The sequence below is a fragment of the Raphanus sativus genome, unplaced genomic scaffold (genome assembly GCF_000801105.2).
Source record: "Raphanus sativus cultivar WK10039 unplaced genomic scaffold, ASM80110v3 Scaffold1873, whole genome shotgun sequence".
Taxonomy (NCBI): domain Eukaryota; kingdom Viridiplantae; phylum Streptophyta; class Magnoliopsida; order Brassicales; family Brassicaceae; genus Raphanus; species Raphanus sativus.
The window spans coordinates 1-17,814 of record NW_026617182.1 but is presented as its reverse complement, the minus strand read 5'-3'; the positions used below and the strand labels follow the sequence as shown (position 1 = coordinate 17,814).

Sequence of the window (17,814 nt, the reverse complement as noted above, 5' to 3'; positions counted from 1 at the left end):
AATGATACACTTCCAACAGGGAGCAACCGTTTTAAGCTGAACGGAGGAAGTTTTTAGTGAACTAACCCCGTAATCAACTTAGCTTGATCAAGCTGGCCTTTTTCACAAGCCCGTCCAGCAACACACCAACTGTGTCCAAGTTTGGGTACCACTTCTTTCTCATACAATTACATATGGTATAACCCAAATCAAACTTCCCCGCCTTACACAAATAGTGTATCATCGTCTGGTAGATCTTCGTGTTGCGTGTGTACCCTTTACCATGCATCTATTTCAACCCCATACTTGGACGGGGCATGGGGAAGGAAGTCCTGGATGCTGTGCAGATCAGGTTTCAAAGTTAAAGACTTGAAGTGCGGCAAGGACTCAATAACACCCCCTACACTTTAATTAGAAGCTGTAAATACTTCTTAATTAGTGTAATAAATAAGAGGGGTGATATTTACTCGTGGTCACAAATAAGATGGCGGTGATATGCAACACTCTCTACTCAATTCCTGTTGATAATTTGTTCACAAAAGCTTAAAGAAAAGTAGGGGAATTATTTGTGACTACGAGTAATAAAGAATATCACCACTCACGTTTCTGCTAGAATCATGAACAGCTGATAAGTTATTCCGTTAAGTGCAGAACGGTGTGGCTGCTAAGTCATGATACTTTGTATCACCACTCCAATACATGAGAAAAACGCTTGCTGGTTAAGGAAAATAAAAATATCCAAAATAAAATTTCAATCACATACCCAAAATGTTAAGAAAAATTTCAGAGACCTAAGAAAAAAAATCTAATAGACAGAGGAGAAACAAATCCAACGGTATAGAGTTTTTGGTCAGAGGTTGAGAGGTAGAGCAGATGAAAGCTTACAGTGATGCTGATGTGGAGGAGGATCAAGTGTCATGACAGCTTCTGACCACACGATGTTTCCTATAATCTCGCATGTCTTCTTGCGTCTCTCGAGAGAGATCTCAGCACACCAAATCTCCAACTTATGAGGAGCAAGCACGTCCCAGAAGATCAACATGTTGGGACCAGAGTTGCTTAGTTTGTGCCCGGGAAATATTTCATCATTTTCCATTGTCCCTAACATCTGTTCAGATCTTCTACATATCTCCCACTGATCCGACACCCGTCCACCATAGTTAACCAGCTTGGAGGCAGCGAGAGTATCCCTGAGAGCCTCCAAGCCCATCACTTCTCCCCACTCCATCTTTTCATTCCACTCCAGTTCACTTGGCTCACACCACAATATCCGCCCACCACTTAAACTGCAGTACACTACATTCTCTATCACATGCCAACACCTTTTTATTCCGGAGATATCACTATACCCTTTTTTCCATTTGCCATCACTTGGTTTGTAGGATAAACATACCCCTGAGCCATTCATAACAACCAACTTCTCTTCCTCTATAACTATGCTTTCGCACACTAAGGGATAATCACACTGAGGCGGTGGCATCGGCAGGGCATCCCAAGTTTGCTGCCTTGGGTCGAAGACCTCTCCCCACTTGCCGGACTCCCAGCCATCGCACCCTCCCAACACGTATATTTTCCCGTCCACCACGCCAGCCACGGCTGAATATCGAGCCATCCCCATGGAGGGGAGAGTGCTCCACGTGTGAGATCTACAATCCAGAAACAATACACTCGACGTGGCTCTCCCGCCAATCCTACCACCCATGATGTAGATCCCACAACCATGAGCCACCATGCAAGATGCTTCCGGAGGCTGGTAAAAATAAGATCGCACTGGGACAAGCCGTCGGTTAAGGGGGGTTTTTGGGGAGAGGGTGAACCAGCGGTGGTTTGGGTCTGGAGGGATGCGTAAGCATAGATAGATACGGTTTTCGGTGAAGCCCAAAAGGGATCGGAAGTCGTACAGCTCAGGCGAACCCACTACTGAACGGTGCCACTTGGAGAGGAGGGATAAGGAAGCATGGTCCGATCTTGAGACGCGGGCCAAGCAACTGAGTGCCATCTCATCCGGCAACATAGATAACCCACTCGGAGACGAGAAAGACAGCTTCAGTTTCTTCGTACGCGATGGTTCTTCCTCAGCGTTGCATGGATTCTTCATCGGGTTTTTATTTTGACTCCCTATGTTTTATGTTTCAGATGCCCTAATTTCTTCTGGCTCAATCTCTTGTTTCGGAATCTGCTTATGCTTGAATGAATATCAAAAACCGATCTCTCCTCCTCTATTTATAATCTGTAGGTACTTCCTTTTATTTTTTTTACACGCTGCGTCGTACTTCTTTTATTTATATATGAGTAGGAACTTCCTTATTCTTTACCCATATTTTCCTTATTATGATTCTTCATATTTTTTCATCAAATATTTCATTTTCTCGTGAATCCTTTCATTATCTCGTCTCTTTAAAATTCCCTCGAATATTCTAAACATTCTAGAAAATATACAAGAGGCCAGAAAACATCTGAAACCAGGAAACGTATCTCCTAGCTAGTCGCCCTGTCACGCCCATATAATTGGACCATAGCAATGGAGGATGCAAGTACCTCCCCCAATTCGAGTATACAATCAATTCTTATAACCAAAGATGGAGCTGATATACTAAGCTGAATATTACAATTTTATTGGAATGGAACACAATGCCAAAATGTATGTATGAAATCATATATTCATATTCAAATATTGTTTTCCTCACCCGGTAAAGTGAATCTATGTGAATTTTGCAGATCAATCAAATCTTGAGAGTTTAGGAGATCTTGATTCTATGAGTTTCCTTTCTTCTGTCAGAACCTTTGCAAACCTGTAGCATTTTACAGATTAAAGCCACTGTAACTATATAAAATAAATTTTTTAATGAAAAGAGAAGAGATTAATAATTGTTTTCATTATAAAATTTATTTTAATAAAGCTTCACCAACTTGAACAAGACCTTCCATGTTCTCTTCTGTCGATAAGTCCACTGAACTGAGCTTAAATCGCCCTTAAATGGTGTTACAAAAGTCGATTTGTTGCCTAGAGGTGAAGAATGTTTGGCTCTCAGTTGTTGGCCTGACCCAGATGTCTAATCTCAGACATTTAACCCTAGAGTAGTTCATCAGACTCGACGATGAGAATCTAGAGATGGTTAATGATTGTTTCCCTTTTCTTCAAGTACTTAATTTGATCGGTGTTGGTGGACTTAAGGAACCGCGGATCCATTTACTGCACCTAAAGAGTTGCCACTGGACAGTGTCGAATGCACCACTTTCATTGGCTATCCTCGCGCCGAACCTCCTTGAGCTCAGGCTGAAATGCAACAAACCCAAGTCTCTCGTCTTGGAAACACCCAAGTTGGTGAAGTTCTGTCTTTCTGTAGAAGACGCTGAAGGTGTTAGTTTCTCAGAGCTTGGAGAATTGGATACGTTAGAGGTTGTATCTCCTGATATGTACAGGCTAATCAGAAACACCCGTTTTGGCAACAAGATAAGGAAGCTTGCAGTGGATTCAGTCAAGACGATTGAAGATTCTGAAAGGCTGAAACTTGGATTGGGAACACTCCTCGAAGCATTCCCTTGCATCGTTTCTCTTACTCTGAGTCATGTGACTTGGTCAAACATCAAAAGATATTTCCAACGCCAAGGTCTAGTACATATGAAGGGAGCAGATACTACCCTGAAGCAGATAACAGCACGTGTTCAGACGTCAGATTATGCTGACGTTTCGTTCATCAGGTATATACTCCATAACTGTAAAGGTTTGACAGATGTGAGACTGATGATGCATCAGGACACAGATCCTAGAGTAAGAGATTTATTGATCTCTGCGTGCACGATGAGTAACCAAAGAGTGAGATGGAGGTGGGGAACGTGGGCTGAAGGAGGTGAAGACATTTGGGTATCCAATGGCACCTAAGGAATAAAAGTTCAAGCCAGAATCTTGAATTTCTTCTGTATATACTTGTGATGGTACTGATAATCAAGAATCTAGTTTGATCTGTATTTTGTGTTCTGTACTGAATCTTGTAAGGGTTTCATATAGAGTTTGTATTATTGTATACAAATATAGATAGCAAGTGACCATGTAATAACTAACGATATTCAAAAGACCTGGACCGAATCATGTTATATGGCTATTTTTGTTACAAATATTCGAACCCGTTTTAGATACCCAAAAAGAACAACATGTACCTAAATGGACAGATAATGTTCATGTTTAACTGATTTTATAAATTGATAAAAAAAATTATTTCTATGTATTTGGCTAAACTAAGTGAAATAAAAAGAGTTATTTTATCAAGTATAATAATTATATGGAGTGAAAAATTAAATGGCAATAAATGTAGCACATTTTAATTATTTTGATTTATGTTATTATCTTATTCATAAAAACATATCTTTGAACTATATTTTTGGGTATTTAATTTTCCACCGATTGAAACTAAGAAAAATATTTTATTAAAATAAAGTAAACCAAACGTTTAATTATATGTAAAACCTAATTATTTAACATTTTTATTTTATAATTGACACAAAGTTAATATTGATTAACTAATAAATAAAAATATACACTTTTATTATTATGGTAATATAATTAATGATATAAATTATATTAAGTTAATATAATTAATTAAATTGTTAAATTAAGTGAAATATGGAAACACAATTAATAAATATTTCTATTTATGTATCCAAACAAATTTCATTAATATTACTATTCAAGTTTCCAAACATTCCCAAATTTTTTGATCTTCTTATTCAAATCTCCCAACACTCTAATTTTGTACTTGAATTTTAATAAGATAGTTTGTTGATTTTGATTTTGTTTTGAATACTCTCATCCCCGTGCCTTGCACGGGTCATATTCTAGTACTTCTTAAAATGTAAACCTCTTCACGTTTAAGACCGGAACTCACCTTTTTTTTAACATGTTTTAAGATCTTGGAAACAACTACAGCTGTACAAGCAAAAATTTGATACTGAAGACATCCATGACTTACTCAGCATTCATAGGAGTTTCCAATTTATCCTGAGAGAGAGAGAGAGGACATGGAAGAACATATAACTGAATCCGTTTTCCAGTTCCACCACAACTATATAAGAGAAACTCAAGGTTAATAAAGAAAAAAAAAAAATCCTCTGGCCCTCATAGACTGTGTAAACGAACATAGCAAAATTTGTTGTACTCCATTTTAAACAATTACATAATGGACTTAAGTGGGAGTGTTGTGATTTTGCTTGGCCTTTTCTTAACTCACACAGCTCTAACTCTGTTTTTATGTCTTGTTTACTCTTTGTTTTGTCTTGTGTTTCATCGTAACACAAGCACACTTAAACTCTCTTTACTCTCACGTTTTCTTTATATTGTAGAGAGAAGAGAGATCCCTTTTCATGTTAACATTATATATTGATCTCAGGGATGTTTTACACAACATTGCACACACATATTTATAGAGATAACCGAACACTCTCGATCTTCTCCATTTCAAAGCCTTATTTTATTGACTTAGGAGTACTGCTTTTCATACTTAGCCCGTACTTTCTTGACTCTTCTTCTTCTTTTCTTTTTCTTGTTTAATCAAATGATACACTTCCAACAGGGAGCAACCGTTTTAAGCTGAACGGAGGAACTTTTTAGTGAACTAACCCCGTAATCAACTTAGCTTGATCAAGCTGGCCTTTTTCACAAGCCCGTCCAGCAACACACCAACTGTGTCCAAGTTTGGGTACCACTTCTTTCTCATACAATCCTTACATATGGTATAACCCAAATCAAACTTCCCCGCCTTACACAATTAGTGTATCATCGTCTGGTAGATCTTCGTGTTGCGTGTGTACCCTTTACCATGCATCTATTTCAACCCCATACTTGGACGGGGCATGGGGAAGGAAGTCCTGGATGCTGTGCAGATCAGGTTTCAAAGTTAAAGACTTGAAGTGCGGCATTGAAGGACTCAATAACACCCCCTACACTTTAATTAGAAGCTGTAAATACTTCTTAATTAGTGTAATAAATAAGAGGGGTGATATTTACTCGTGGTCACAAATAAGATGGCGGTGATATGCGACACTCTCTACTCAATTCCTGTTGATAATTTGTTCACAAAAGCTTAAAGAAAAGTAGGAATTATTTGTGACTACGAGTAATAAAGAATATCACCACTCACGTTTCTGCTAGAATCATGAACAGCTGATGAGTTATTCCGTTAAGTGCAGAACGGTGTGGCTGCTAAGTCATGATACTTTGTATCACCACTCCAATACATGAGAAAAACGCTTGCTGGTTAAGGAAAATAAAAATATCCAAAATAAAATTTCAATCACATACCCAAAATGTTAAGAAAATTTCAGAGACCTAAGAAAAAAAATCGAATAGACAGAGGAGAAACAAATCCAACGGTATAGAGTTTTTGGTCAGAGGTTGAGAGGTAGAGCAGATGAAAGCTTACAGTGATGCTGATGTGGAGGAGGATCAAGTGTCATGACAGCTTCTGACCACACGATGTTTCCTATAATCTCGCATGTCTTCTTGCGTCTCTCGAGAGAGATCTCAGCACACCAAATCTCCAACTTATGAGGAGCAAGCACGTCCCAGAAGATTAACATGTTGGGACCAGAGTTGCTTAGTTTGTGCCCGGGAAATATTTCATCATTTTCCATTGTCCCTAACATCTGTTCCGATCTTCTACATATCTCCCACTGATCCGACACCCGTCCACCATAGTTAACCAGCTTGGAGGCAGCGAGAGTATCCCTGAGAGCCTCCAAGCCCATCACTTCTCTCCACTCCATCTTTACATTCCACTCCAGTTCACTTGGCTCACACCACAAAATCCGCCCACCACTTAAACTGCAGTACACTACATTCTCTATCACATGCCAACACCTTTTTATTCCGGAGATATCACTATACCCTTTTTTCCATTTGCCATCACTTGGTTTGTAGGATAAACATACCCCTGAGCCATTCATAACAACCAACTTCTCTTCCTCGATAACTATGCTTTCGCACACTAAGGGATAATCACACTGAGGCGGTGGCATCGGCAGGGCATCCCAAGTTTGCTGCCATGGGTCGAAGACCTCTCCCCACTTGCCGGACTCCCAGCCATCGCACCCTCCCAACACGTATATTTTCCCGTCCACCACGCCAGCCACGGCTGAATATCGAGCCATCCCCATGGAGGGGAGAGTGCTCCACGTGTGAGATCTACAATCCAGAAACAATACACTCGACGTGGCTCTCCCGCCAATCCTACCACCCATGATGTAGATCCCACAACCATGAGCCACCATGCAAGATGCTTCCGGAGGCTGGTAAAAATAAGATCGCACTGGGACAAGCCGTCGGTTAAGGGGGGTTTTTGGGGAGAGGGTGAACCAGCGGGGGTTTGGGTCTGGAGGGATGCGTAAGCATAGATAGATACGGTTTTCGGTGAAGCCCAAAAGGGATCGGAAGTCGTACAGCTCAGGCGAACCCACTACTGAACGGTGCCACTTGGAGAGGAGGGATAAGGAAGCATGGTCCGATCTTGAGACGCGGGCCAAGCAACTGAGTGCCATCTCATCCGGCAACATAGATAACCCACTCGGAGACGAGAAAGACAGCTTCAGTTTCTTCGTACGCGATGGTTCTTCCTCAGCGTTGCATGGATTCTTCATCGGGTTTTTATTTTGACTCCCTATGTTTTATGTTTCAGATGCCCTAATTTCTTCTGGCTCAATCTCTTGTTTCGGAATCTGCTTATGCTTGAATGAATATCAAAAACCGATCTCTCCTCCTCTATTTATAATCTGTAGGTACTTCCTTTTATTTTTTTTACACGCTGCGTCGTACTTCTTTTATTTATATATGAGTAGGAACTTCCTTATTCTTTACCCATATTTTCCTTATTATGATTCTTCATATTTTTTCATCAAATATTTCATTTTCTCGTGAATCCTTTCATTATCTCGTCTCTTTAAAATTCCCTCGAATATTCTAAACATTCTAGAAAATATACAAGAGGCCAGAAAACATCTGAAACCAGGAAACGTATCTCCTAGCTAGTCGCCCTGTCACGCCCATATAATTGGACCATAGCAATGGAGGATGCAAGTACCTCCCCCAATTCGAGTATACAATCAATTCTTATAACCAAAGACTAGATTTTGAATTGACAAATATTTAATAAATGTCATATTTTCATATATTTGTTTTTTTATAAAAAACTTACGCTTTTTATCTTTCTTTATCGTGTTTCATTTTAAATGAGTATAGGCATGATCACAATATCCAGACCCGAAGAACCAACCCAAAACCGATCCAAAAATCAGGGTCCCAAACCCGATCAGATCCGGGGTAAATATCCGAATGAATTCTAAATTGCTATATCCGAAGAACCGATCCGAACCCGATCCTAACCGAGAACCAAATGAGTACCCGAAAATACCCGAAATGTGAATATATATCTAAAATATATGTTATAATTATATTTATAATTATTTTAATATTTTAAATTAATATCATAAGTTAACTATAGTAGTCATTTTTAGTACTTTTGAGTATTTTTGGATAAAATATGATAGTTTGGATAAAAGTTTACCCAAAAAAACTGTATATAATGGATATTTTTGGTTACTTTTGGTTACTTTTGAGTAATTTGGATACAAAAATTTGAACCAAATCGGATACTTTGGTTACTCTGAGTATAAATAACCGAACCCGTTTTAGATATTTTGGTTTTTTGGTTATTTTTCAGGTTCTTATGCATGAGAACTGAACCCACCCGGATCCGGAAAGATCTGACTCGAATCCGATCCGAAAAAAATAATAATTGAATCTGATTTGTTAATCGGCCCAAATGACCCAAAAGAGATGATGTGGGCAATGGGCTGGATTTAAAAAAAGTGACCCAATATAGATGTGTTATTAATATTACTTGATTGCCCTTAATGAAATATGCAATGTTATTAAAGAAAAGGATATTTTTAGTAAAAAATCCAATAGGATCCTGCTTTAATAGTATAGATGGAGCTGATATACTAAGCTGAATATTACAATTTTATTGGAATGGAACACAATGCCAAAATGTATGTATGAAATCATATATTCATATTCAAATATTGTTTTCCTCACCCGGTAAAGTGAATCTATGTGAATTTTACAGATCAATCAAATCTTGAGAGTTTAGGAGATCTTGATTCTATGAGTTTCCTTTCTTCTGTCAGAACCTTTGCAAACCTGTAGCATTTTACAGATTAAAGCCACTGTAACTATATAAAATAATTTTTTTAATGAAAAGAGAAGAGGTTAATAATTGTTTTCATTATAAAATTTATTTTAATAAAGCTTCACCAACTTGAACAAGACCTTCCATGTTCTCTTCTGTCGATAAGTCCACTGAACTGAGCTTAAATCGCCCTTAAATGGTGTTACAAAAGTCGATTTGTTGCCTAGAGGTGAAGAATGTTTGGCTCTCAGTTGTTGGCCTGACCCAGATGTCTAATCTCAGACATTTAACCCTAGAGTAGTTCATCAGACTCGACGATGAGAATCTAGACAAGGTCAATGGTTGTTTTCCTTTTCTTTAAGTGCTGAATTTGATCGGTGTTGGTGGACTTAAGGAACCGCGGATCCATTTACTGCACCTAAAGAGTTGCTATTGGACAGTGTCGAATGCACCACTTTCATTGGCTATCGTGGCGCCGAACCTCCTTGAACTCAGGCTGAAAAGCAACAAACCCAAATCTCTCGTCTTGGAAACACCCAAGCTGGTGAAGTTCTGTCTTTCTGTTGAAGACGCTGAAGGTGTTAGTTTCTCAGAGCTTGGAGAACTGGATACGTTAGAGGTTATATCTCCTGACCTGGACAGGCTAATCAGAAACACTCGTTTTGGCAACAAGATCAGAAAGCTTGCAATGGATTCAGTCAAGTCGATAGAAGATTCTGAAAGGCTGAAATTTGGATTGGGTACACTCCTCGAAGCATTCCCTGGCATCGTTTCTCTTACTTTGAGTCATGTGACTTGGTCAAACATCAAAACCCATTTCCAAAGCGAAGGTATGAAGGGAACATATACTACCCTGAAGCAGATAACAGCACGTGTTCAGACGTCAGATTACACCGACGTTTCTTTCATCAGGTCTATACTCAATAACTGTAAAGGTTTGACAGATATGAGACTGATGATGCACCAGGACACAGATCCTAGAGCAAGAGATTTACTGATCTCTGCGTGCACGACGAGTAACCCAAGAGTGAGATGGAGCTGGGGAACGTGGGCTGAAGGAGGTGAAGACATTTGGGTATCCAACGGCACCTAAGGCATAAAAGTTCAAGTCAGAAAAACTTGAATTCTTCTGTATATACTTGTGATGACGGGTGATGGTACTGATAACCAAGAATCCAGTTTGATGTATTTTTGTGTTCCAGATGTTGTGCTGAAACTTGTAAGGGTTTCATATAGAGTTTGTATTATTGTATACAAATATAGAAAGTGACCATGTAATAACTATAGCTTTGTTATATAGAACTTAGTATTCAGTTTAAAGAAAACTAGATTTTGACTAGCGCTTTGAAAGCGCGGAATATTTTACGATGAAAAATTTCACTAATAACTTAACAAATATTTTGTTAACTTTTAAGAGTGGGTATTTAAAATATTTTTGTATTTAAATCAGTGTTTTTAAATTCAACCCGATTGTGATTATACCGGTTAACCGGAGATCTAACAATTTAATTTAGTTTTTTAAAATATTCATATTAAAAAGTCACTAAAACCCGAGACTAACCGATTGAACTGATGGATGACCGATATGTAATCTAATTTGATTGAAATTGTAATAGTTTCATAATTTGTAATCTTATAATCCAAATTTTAAAGTTCATTATTTTGTAATTTCTGAAATTATGACGTTTCTACAAAATTTTAAAGAGAAAATGATGGATATAAAATAACTAAGGGGGATGTATTCAATTTAGCATTTGATGTGATTTTATTTTTAATAGAGTTTTAGATGATTTTAATAAGTTGCAGAGATTTAGGTGATTTTTGTTAAACTACTCTAGAATATCACCTAAAACAATGGGATTTGAGTTTTATTTATTTTAACTAAGAAACTCCACCCAAACACCCTAAAATCACCTCAAAACTTTAAAATCCTACAACTTAAAATATTTTCAATAACACTGGATTTCAGAGTATTTTACGAAATGTCAAGTTTAATAACAGTGGATTTTAAATGAGTTTTTAAAATTCATGTTTGAATAACAGTGGATTTGTCATTTTAATACAAATCAACTGAAACTCTCAGTTGAATACATCCCCCTAAGATTAATTATTGTATTGTTTGGAAACATTGATAGTAGTATATAAAATATATTGTTTGGAAACATTGATAGTAGTATAAAGAAATAAGTATATTGTTTGGAAACATAGATAGTAATATAAAGAAATGAACATTAGTGATTTAATATATGTTTAACTATAAAGTATAAAAGTGTATTTAATTTAAAAACTTACAAAATAAATGTTGGGGCGTTCCGAGAATCGAACTCGGGACCTCTCGCACCCAAAGCGAGAATCATACCACTAGACCAAACGCCCTTTGATAAATAAAAGTAAATGACAATTTATCAATATTAATTATTCAACAGAATTAAAACTAGGGTTTTGCAGCGAGTGTGTATATATGTTAACTCATCGTCATAAACTTAAACGCCGGCACAAGTCTCATTCTCTCTATTCCGCCGTTGTCTAGTTATTCAATTTGCTAGGTGAGCTCAATACATCTCTTGACATCCATTTGTTCGTTTTGTTCTTCATAGATATTAATTTTGTATTTTATTTAATGGTGTAGGAGATCGAAATGACAACAGTTCCAGGACAGCTGGTGTGGGAGATCGTGAAGAGAAACAACTGTTTCTTGGTGAAACAGTTCGGTAGAGGCAATGCTAAGGTTCAGTTCAGCAAGGAGAGCAACAACCTCTGCAACCTCAACTCTTACAAGCACTCTGGTAATGATGTGTGAACTGTTGTTTTTTTTTCTTCTGGATGTGAGATAAAATGTTTCTTATAAACACAAGTCTTTACTTTTATGTCTGTCGTGAACTAGATGAGTATGTCAGGATGATACTGCAACATGCTCATGTGATTAAAATTGTCTTCATGGATTTGTGTTTGTATATGTCCTTGTTATTAAAGTTTGGATCTTTTTTTTTTGTGATTTCAGGTTTGGCAAACAAAAAGACAGTGACCATCCAGCCAGCTGACAAGGAGCAAGGTGTGGTACTTGGAACCACCAAGACCAAGAAGCAAAACAAGCCAAAGCTCTCTGTTAACAAGTCTGTCCTCAAGAAGGAGTTCCCGAGGATGGCCAAAGCTGTTGCCAACCAGGTATAACTCAGTTCTTCTTATATTTTCTGATGAATTGATACTTTAGGGTTTCATTGTAGTTTGGTTTTAGTGAGCTGTGATGAGAAAGCTAACACGTAAGGAGAGAACTCCTCTGTGGGGTATCTCTTCAATGAAATATATTTGTTACGCTTGGCTTCTGAGCTAATGATCTCTTTGCTTAGAATATCATTTTACTCGTTAGGCTTCATTATAGTTGTGATTTTATGAGCTGTGATGAGAAAGCTAACATGTAAGAAGAGAACTCCTTTGTGGGGTATCTCTTCTATGAAATATATTTGTTACGCTTGGCTTCTGAGCTATGTTTTTAGCTGTAAATGTTACTGTTTATGCCTGCTTTTCTTTATGTTACAACTTTTTATCCGTGATGAGAAAGCTAACATATAAGGAGAGCTTCTTCGTGAAGTTCTTCAATGAAGTATACTTGTTACGCTTGGCTTCTGAGCTAATTATAAAGCATAATCATACTTGGAATTTAAATTTAGTTTATTTGGTTTGCATTTTATATCAGTGATGAGAAAGCTAACACGTAAGAAGAGGACTCCTTTGTGGGGTCTTTCTTCTATGAAATACATTTGTTACGCTTGGCTTCTGAGATATACTCTTTCTTCTGTGCGCCATTTCATATCCGCTTCTTTTCTTGTTTCCTTTGCCTACCTACTAGTTATTAACTGATTTATTGTCTAATGTTTTTCAGGTTGTGGACAACTACTACAGGCCTGATTTGAAGAAGGCAGCGCTTGCTAGGCTCAGCGTGATCAGCAAAGGCCTCAGAGTCGCCAAGTCTGGCCCCAAGAGGAGGAACAGACAGGCTTGAAGAATCCTCCGCCATTGAATGAATATCTTTCTTCTAAATAAGCTCGTTTTGAGAGTTTCAGACTGTGTTTGTAGGCTAAAGATTATTCCTGAACAGCTAAAAGTTTTGTTTGAACCACCAACCTTGTCATCCTTCTATTCACAAATGAAGTTAAAACTATTAAAACTATTATTATACTGCCATCGTTTTAACCGCAGCTTAATTGTTTTCATTGGTTGCTCCAAGTGCGTGCAAGTGCCAGACTTGTAGCGTTTATGGTTTATGTTTTCACACAGATAATACATAATTGACATCTGATCATATTCAACGTTATTGAAATTTGTCATAAAATGATAAACGAAGCATACATTATATATAGGTTTTTATTGCAATGATAAGAGGAGAAAGTTATATATCAAGTGGTCTTTGTAACAAAGTCAAAGAGCATGCTAAATCTTGTGGACTCTGAAACCAGACTCCTCGGACGTCAAATTCTCCTTCCAGTTCTCAAACTCAGATCCACCAAACACAAGTTTCTTGATCCCAACATAGCTGGACACAAACAAAAAACATTCAACATTTAGCTCTTCCACACATTTGATCCATGTGCACTCCAGAACCGTTTTAAACTTATTAGAGAGAGGAGAGATAGAACTGAACTCACTCTGAGCTGATTTGTGTCAATGCGTTTATCAGAACATCAAGAATCAACGGCTCCGAGGTCCCAATATCTAGCCTGTCGAAAAAACATCATTCACATCATAGTAACAAATCAGCAAATGCCAGAAAAAAAAAACTCTCAGACTTGAGAAAATTGTTTTAGGGTGGAGTAAGAGTTATCACTTATCACCATATGCGAGCAACATTGTCTTGAACCTCAAGATCCCCAATGTTATAGAATGTGGTCGGCTCGATATTAGCTCCAAGGATAGCATCATAGTTTGGCCTCTTATCCACCGGCGCTTGCGATAACTAGCACCATTATTGACAAAAGAGAAAGCAGCTTAACAAGAAGAAAGTGGATAGATAAATAATGCTTTTAGTTTCTGACATAGATAGTGACATACTTGCATATTCATGGAGTTGTATCCACCAAGCCGTCCAAGGATATGCCACGAACGGATTGTCTGCAAGATTTCTAAGCCATCAAAACATTGCAGCTATAGGAATGCTAATAAGATTTTGGTTTTAGAAAAAAAAGAAGCTAACATCAGTGATCAAGGCAATGTCTTTATCCAGAGGAGCGTTGTGAAACTCCAACCACATGTATGAATTCGAATACTCAAACCTTACAAAGAGAACAAAACCAAGAGAGAGAGTTAGCATGATGGCAAGTAATGATCCAGTACATCAAATGTACAAGCCACTCACTTGTTGAAAGTGACCTGCATAGAAGTAGCAGAACCAGTCTTGGTATGAAGAATTTTGTTCCTCTTTTTCCTCAACCTCTCTTCCATCTACCACCCAATTCCACCACAACAATAAAAAAAAAAGATTAAAGGCTCCTCCTTTGAAACTGTAAGCTTCAAAAATAGATGAAAGATGCAAACTTTGATACCTTCTTTTGAGCTTTCTCAGGGTTATCTAAACAATCTCCGAGAATATCAGCGAACTCAGGATCTTTATCGTAATTGATATCCTCCTCCTTCTTCTTCCCTCCGTAACTTCTTTCTCTCTCCCTCGTCGTGAACTCATCTTCTTCTTCAAACTCTTCTTCTTCTTCTTCTTCCAGTTCTCGACCCACACCATTTACCCGCACTTTTACACTACTTCTCGACCAATCCGCACGTACCCTCTCGATCTTCGGTACCCAATTCGTGCCGTTGACCCGATACGGCGTCAAATTGTGGAAGCAAAGACTCGAGTGGCTGTTGAAATTCGCCTTAGGAGAAGGCTGAAGAAGGTGAATAGAGCATTGAAACCTTAGCATCCCTTCTTCCTCTTCACTTACTAGCTTCTACAGAGCCTGCAAGTAGATTGGGGTTTTGGTTGGGTTTTTGGAAGAGATGGAGTTTATCAGAGCTGCTTGCTTATTACAGTGTACACAAAGCTGACGTCACCTGTCGTGGATAATGTTATAAAAGCCTACTGGGCTAATATGGCGTGTCAATGGGCCGCTGGCTGAACTACAAAAGCGGTTATACACCAACTCAAATAATGGCGGGGACTCCAATTTCCAACTGAAAAAAAAATATTAAGTTAGGCCCATTAAGTGATCAGTAATGGGCCTTATACGTATAGATCGTCTTCATCATACTTAAATATAGAAGAGAGAAAACCCTAGTCTAACAAAAAGCTGTCGTCACACATTTGCCGGAGGTAGCGCCGATTCAGTCGTCAGAACAACTATGGGTGAGTTCTCTCTGAGCCTGTTCTGTCTGATAATTCTTTTTTCTTCTTATGTTACTGATGTTTTGTTGTGTAATGATTAGGTAAGGTTCACGGTTCATTGGCTCGTGCCGGTAAGGTGAGAGGACAGACGCCTAAAGTGGCTAAGCAGGACAAGAAGAAGAAGCCACGTGGCCGTGCCCACAAACGTCTTCAACACAACCGCCGTTTCGTCACCGCCGGTAATCAATATTTTCCTCTCTTCTCTTTTAGTTAGTTAGTTGGCTTAGTGTCTGAATACTTGTGGCGATTGGACTAAAGTAAGTTAAGCTTTGGTTGTAGATTAAGCTTTGGTTTCACATCTACAGTTAATTAAGTTATGTAGAGAGTCAAGATTAATGATTTTTTTTTTTTGAGACTTCTGCTGATTGTACTTCGTGTCTATTTTCTAGACAATTGGCATTTCATACTAGCTGTGTGTGCATTTCATTTTCGTTTTATAGATTCCTCCATTTTTGGTTTTCATTATATATAGCATAACATATATGGAACCGCTGGAACTTGCATGTTAATCCAATTGATTCTTAAAGTTTTTTCTTGATTTCTTGTTTGCAGTTGTTGGATTTGGCAAGAAGAGAGGACCCAACTCATCTGAGAAATAGATGATGAACGCATTCGATTTGAAGTTTTGTTTTAATACCTTTCTTGTTTAATGTGTAAGACAATGCTATTTTCTCAATAAAATCGACTTTTTGATAATTTGTTCTTTTCATTTAGTGATCGGTAACGCAATTTACAACCTAATAGCAAATAGCATTATATGATTACCTTTCCACTCCAAATACATAGAAAAATGATTGTAACATGTATGGTAAAGTAACTGTTGAATTTATCTTCTGTTTAAATCAATCAAAAGAAAAATCTTTACAAATAGAAAAAACGTAAGCTAAAGATACAAAGCTAAAAAGTTTTTTTTTAGCATCTGATGTTACAATGAGGAAAAGAAAACGGTAAAGAGTATAAGAAACACTATAACAACACTGTACAAACAAAGAAACCATCATGGTTTTTTCTTACTTCCAGACCTTAATGGCTCCATCTCGGCTGCTTGATATTAACAGTCTCTGGTTCAGCTTCACTGATGCCAGAGACTGAACTGAGTCACGGTGACATCCTGCTGTGTCTGTTGCAGCCGCTGCAAGTACTGCCTTTGCCGTCAGTTTGGTCGCCAAAGGTCGCCTCATTGTCTCCTGCCAAAGACACAAGCACAAATTGCATAATAAAAGTTAAGTCAAAAGCTTAACGATAGTTTTAGTGGCGACCTTAAACTGTTACGATTAGTAGTGTGTTGCGTCTTTATCAAATATTATATAGTTAATCAACAGACCTGAACAAACTGCACTCCAGAGTTGGTTTTGAGTTCGTAGAAATCATCATTTGCAACTCCCTTCAAACTCGGACCACAGATACAGTAACTTCTCTCAGGGCTATGTTTGGTTCAAACAACACAGAAAACAAGAAACTGCGTCAGGTTTTTGTTTATTTATCCACAACAAGTGTGACAAAACGTTTGCTTGAAGTTTTAGATTTAAGAACCTGGAGTAATCCCAACGCCGAATCTTCAAGTCGGTACCACCTGTTAACAAGTCGCCTCCGGGCAAAGGAAGCAAGGAGCGGATACCAGGAAGACGAGGAGGAGGCTCGTTCAACTCTTCAATTCTATACTTGGAGCTATTGTTCTGGCGAGTATTCGTCTTGGGATTTGCTTTACTGCCTGGTAGCTTCCATTGAAACTCGGAAACATTCGTCTCATTTTCATAGTTGGCTACTCTCCATACCTACAGAATCAGCTCATTTATAAGTATACAACTCAATGATGATATGGTCTAATATTATCACAACTGAGTTACTTTCATAGACTAACATCAAAGCTGAAGGAGCAATAAAAATGGAAAAACAAAATTACCTGTTGACAGCTACCACCATCTGCATTCCAGAGTGAAACTTCATTGAAACCAGCAGCAACGTAAATAAAAGGTCTCATCGTGGTAGACAGCGAGACGCTTGGAGGAAGAAAGCAGAGGCACATCTTCTCTATGGGGCATATTATAGGGTATTGCCATGAATGTACGGGAACACGAAATCTCAGATCCCAAAGAGTTAGTACTCCCCTTGAAGACCCAGACACAAACCAATTCCCACATGGGCTTGTAACCAAAGAAGACACATATCCTTCTTCAGGGTTTGCTTTCAGTGTCCATGCATCTATATCTGATCTTGTGTCCCAAAGGTGAATCCCACAGTTTTGTGTACTATACATTACCATAGGGCCAGACAAGCTATCAGAGG

General features: G+C 38.2%; 7 protein-coding genes, 4 non-coding genes and 2 pseudogenes across 14 annotated transcripts; 8 read left to right on the top strand and 5 right to left on the bottom strand.

Moving 5' to 3' along the window:
* Positions 1 to 606: 606 nt before the first annotated feature.
* On the bottom strand, positions 607 to 2,229 carry LOC130504898 (F-box/kelch-repeat protein At4g39560-like). Its single transcript, XM_056999510.1, has 2 exons — positions 865 to 2,229; positions 607 to 694 (listed from the first exon to the last, which is right to left on the bottom strand). The coding sequence occupies exons 1-2, from the start codon at positions 2,075 to 2,077 to the stop codon at positions 621 to 623; spliced, it is 1,287 nt and encodes a 428-aa protein (XP_056855490.1). The 5' UTR covers positions 2,078 to 2,229; the 3' UTR covers positions 607 to 620.
* A 727-nt stretch (positions 2,230 to 2,956) lies between these two features.
* On the top strand, positions 2,957 to 4,097 carry LOC130504899 (F-box/LRR-repeat protein At4g29420-like; annotated as a pseudogene).
* Positions 4,098 to 5,484: 1,387 nt separating this feature from the next.
* Positions 5,485 to 7,760, bottom strand: LOC130504896 (F-box/kelch-repeat protein At4g39560-like). 3 transcript variants are annotated; one of them, XR_008941455.1, is made up of 4 exons: positions 6,396 to 7,760; positions 6,114 to 6,226; positions 5,981 to 6,031; positions 5,485 to 5,918 (listed from the first exon to the last, which is right to left on the bottom strand). XR_008941455.1 is itself a non-coding variant. In XM_056999508.1 (3 exons), the coding sequence occupies exons 1-2, from the start codon at positions 7,606 to 7,608 to the stop codon at positions 6,153 to 6,155; spliced, it is 1,287 nt and encodes a 428-aa protein (XP_056855488.1). In that variant the 5' UTR covers positions 7,609 to 7,760; the 3' UTR covers positions 5,485 to 6,031; positions 6,114 to 6,152. The 3 variants fall into 3 exon arrangements, 1 of the variants encoding a protein (XP_056855488.1); XR_008941454.1 differs by having other exon boundaries at positions 5,485 to 5,913; XM_056999508.1 differs by having other exon boundaries at positions 5,485 to 6,031.
* A 1,643-nt stretch (positions 7,761 to 9,403) lies between these two features.
* LOC108839546 (F-box/LRR-repeat protein At4g29420-like) lies at positions 9,404 to 10,305 on the top strand. The gene has a single exon (XM_056999511.1). It carries the CDS (start codon positions 9,847 to 9,849, stop codon positions 10,249 to 10,251), a length of 405 nt encoding a protein of 134 aa, XP_056855491.1. The 5' UTR covers positions 9,404 to 9,846; the 3' UTR covers positions 10,252 to 10,305.
* A 1,157-nt stretch (positions 10,306 to 11,462) lies between these two features.
* Positions 11,463 to 11,534, bottom strand: TRNAP-UGG (transfer RNA proline (anticodon UGG)). The gene has a single exon. It is a non-coding gene; the product is annotated as a tRNA-Pro (tRNA).
* Positions 11,535 to 11,569: 35 nt separating this feature from the next.
* LOC108843690 (60S ribosomal protein L28-2) lies at positions 11,570 to 13,326 on the top strand. The gene is made up of 4 exons (XM_018616943.2): positions 11,570 to 11,704; positions 11,788 to 11,944; positions 12,160 to 12,323; positions 13,039 to 13,326. Exons 2-4 carry the CDS (start codon positions 11,797 to 11,799, stop codon positions 13,156 to 13,158), a joined length of 432 nt encoding a protein of 143 aa, XP_018472445.1. The 5' UTR covers positions 11,570 to 11,704; positions 11,788 to 11,796; the 3' UTR covers positions 13,159 to 13,326.
* On the top strand, positions 12,394 to 12,489 carry LOC130504902 (small nucleolar RNA R24). The gene has a single exon (XR_008941459.1). It is a non-coding gene; the product is annotated as a small nucleolar RNA R24 (small nucleolar RNA).
* LOC130504901 (small nucleolar RNA R24) lies at positions 12,549 to 12,644 on the top strand. The gene has a single exon (XR_008941458.1). It is a non-coding gene; the product is annotated as a small nucleolar RNA R24 (small nucleolar RNA).
* Positions 12,700 to 12,790, top strand: LOC130504903 (small nucleolar RNA R24; annotated as a pseudogene).
* Positions 12,846 to 12,941, top strand: LOC130504900 (small nucleolar RNA R24). The gene has a single exon (XR_008941457.1). It is a non-coding gene; the product is annotated as a small nucleolar RNA R24 (small nucleolar RNA).
* Positions 13,327 to 13,452: 126 nt separating the features above from the next.
* Positions 13,453 to 15,182, bottom strand: LOC108843689 (uncharacterized). Of its 2 annotated transcripts, none has more exons than XM_018616942.2 (7): positions 14,696 to 15,181; positions 14,509 to 14,594; positions 14,347 to 14,425; positions 14,205 to 14,264; positions 13,988 to 14,109; positions 13,802 to 13,873; positions 13,453 to 13,689 (listed from the first exon to the last, which is right to left on the bottom strand). In XM_018616942.2, the coding sequence occupies exons 1-7, from the start codon at positions 15,065 to 15,067 to the stop codon at positions 13,587 to 13,589; spliced, it is 894 nt and encodes a 297-aa protein (XP_018472444.1). In that variant the 5' UTR covers positions 15,068 to 15,181; the 3' UTR covers positions 13,453 to 13,586. The 2 variants fall into 2 exon arrangements, 1 of the variants encoding a protein (XP_018472444.1); XR_008941456.1 differs by having other exon boundaries at positions 13,634 to 13,689; positions 13,981 to 14,109; positions 14,696 to 15,182.
* A 203-nt stretch (positions 15,183 to 15,385) lies between these two features.
* Positions 15,386 to 16,224, top strand: LOC108821084 (40S ribosomal protein S30). Its single transcript, XM_018594136.2, has 3 exons — positions 15,386 to 15,489; positions 15,570 to 15,707; positions 16,081 to 16,224. Exons 1-3 carry the CDS (start codon positions 15,486 to 15,488, stop codon positions 16,125 to 16,127), a joined length of 189 nt encoding a protein of 62 aa, XP_018449638.1. The 5' UTR covers positions 15,386 to 15,485; the 3' UTR covers positions 16,128 to 16,224.
* A 113-nt stretch (positions 16,225 to 16,337) lies between these two features.
* Positions 16,338 to 17,808, bottom strand: LOC130504897 (serine/threonine-protein kinase VPS15-like). The gene is made up of 4 exons (XM_056999509.1): positions 17,432 to 17,808; positions 17,062 to 17,303; positions 16,853 to 16,952; positions 16,338 to 16,715 (listed from the first exon to the last, which is right to left on the bottom strand). The coding sequence occupies exons 1-4, from the start codon at positions 17,789 to 17,791 to the stop codon at positions 16,539 to 16,541; spliced, it is 879 nt and encodes a 292-aa protein (XP_056855489.1). The 5' UTR covers positions 17,792 to 17,808; the 3' UTR covers positions 16,338 to 16,538.
* Positions 17,809 to 17,814: the final 6 nt, after the last annotated feature.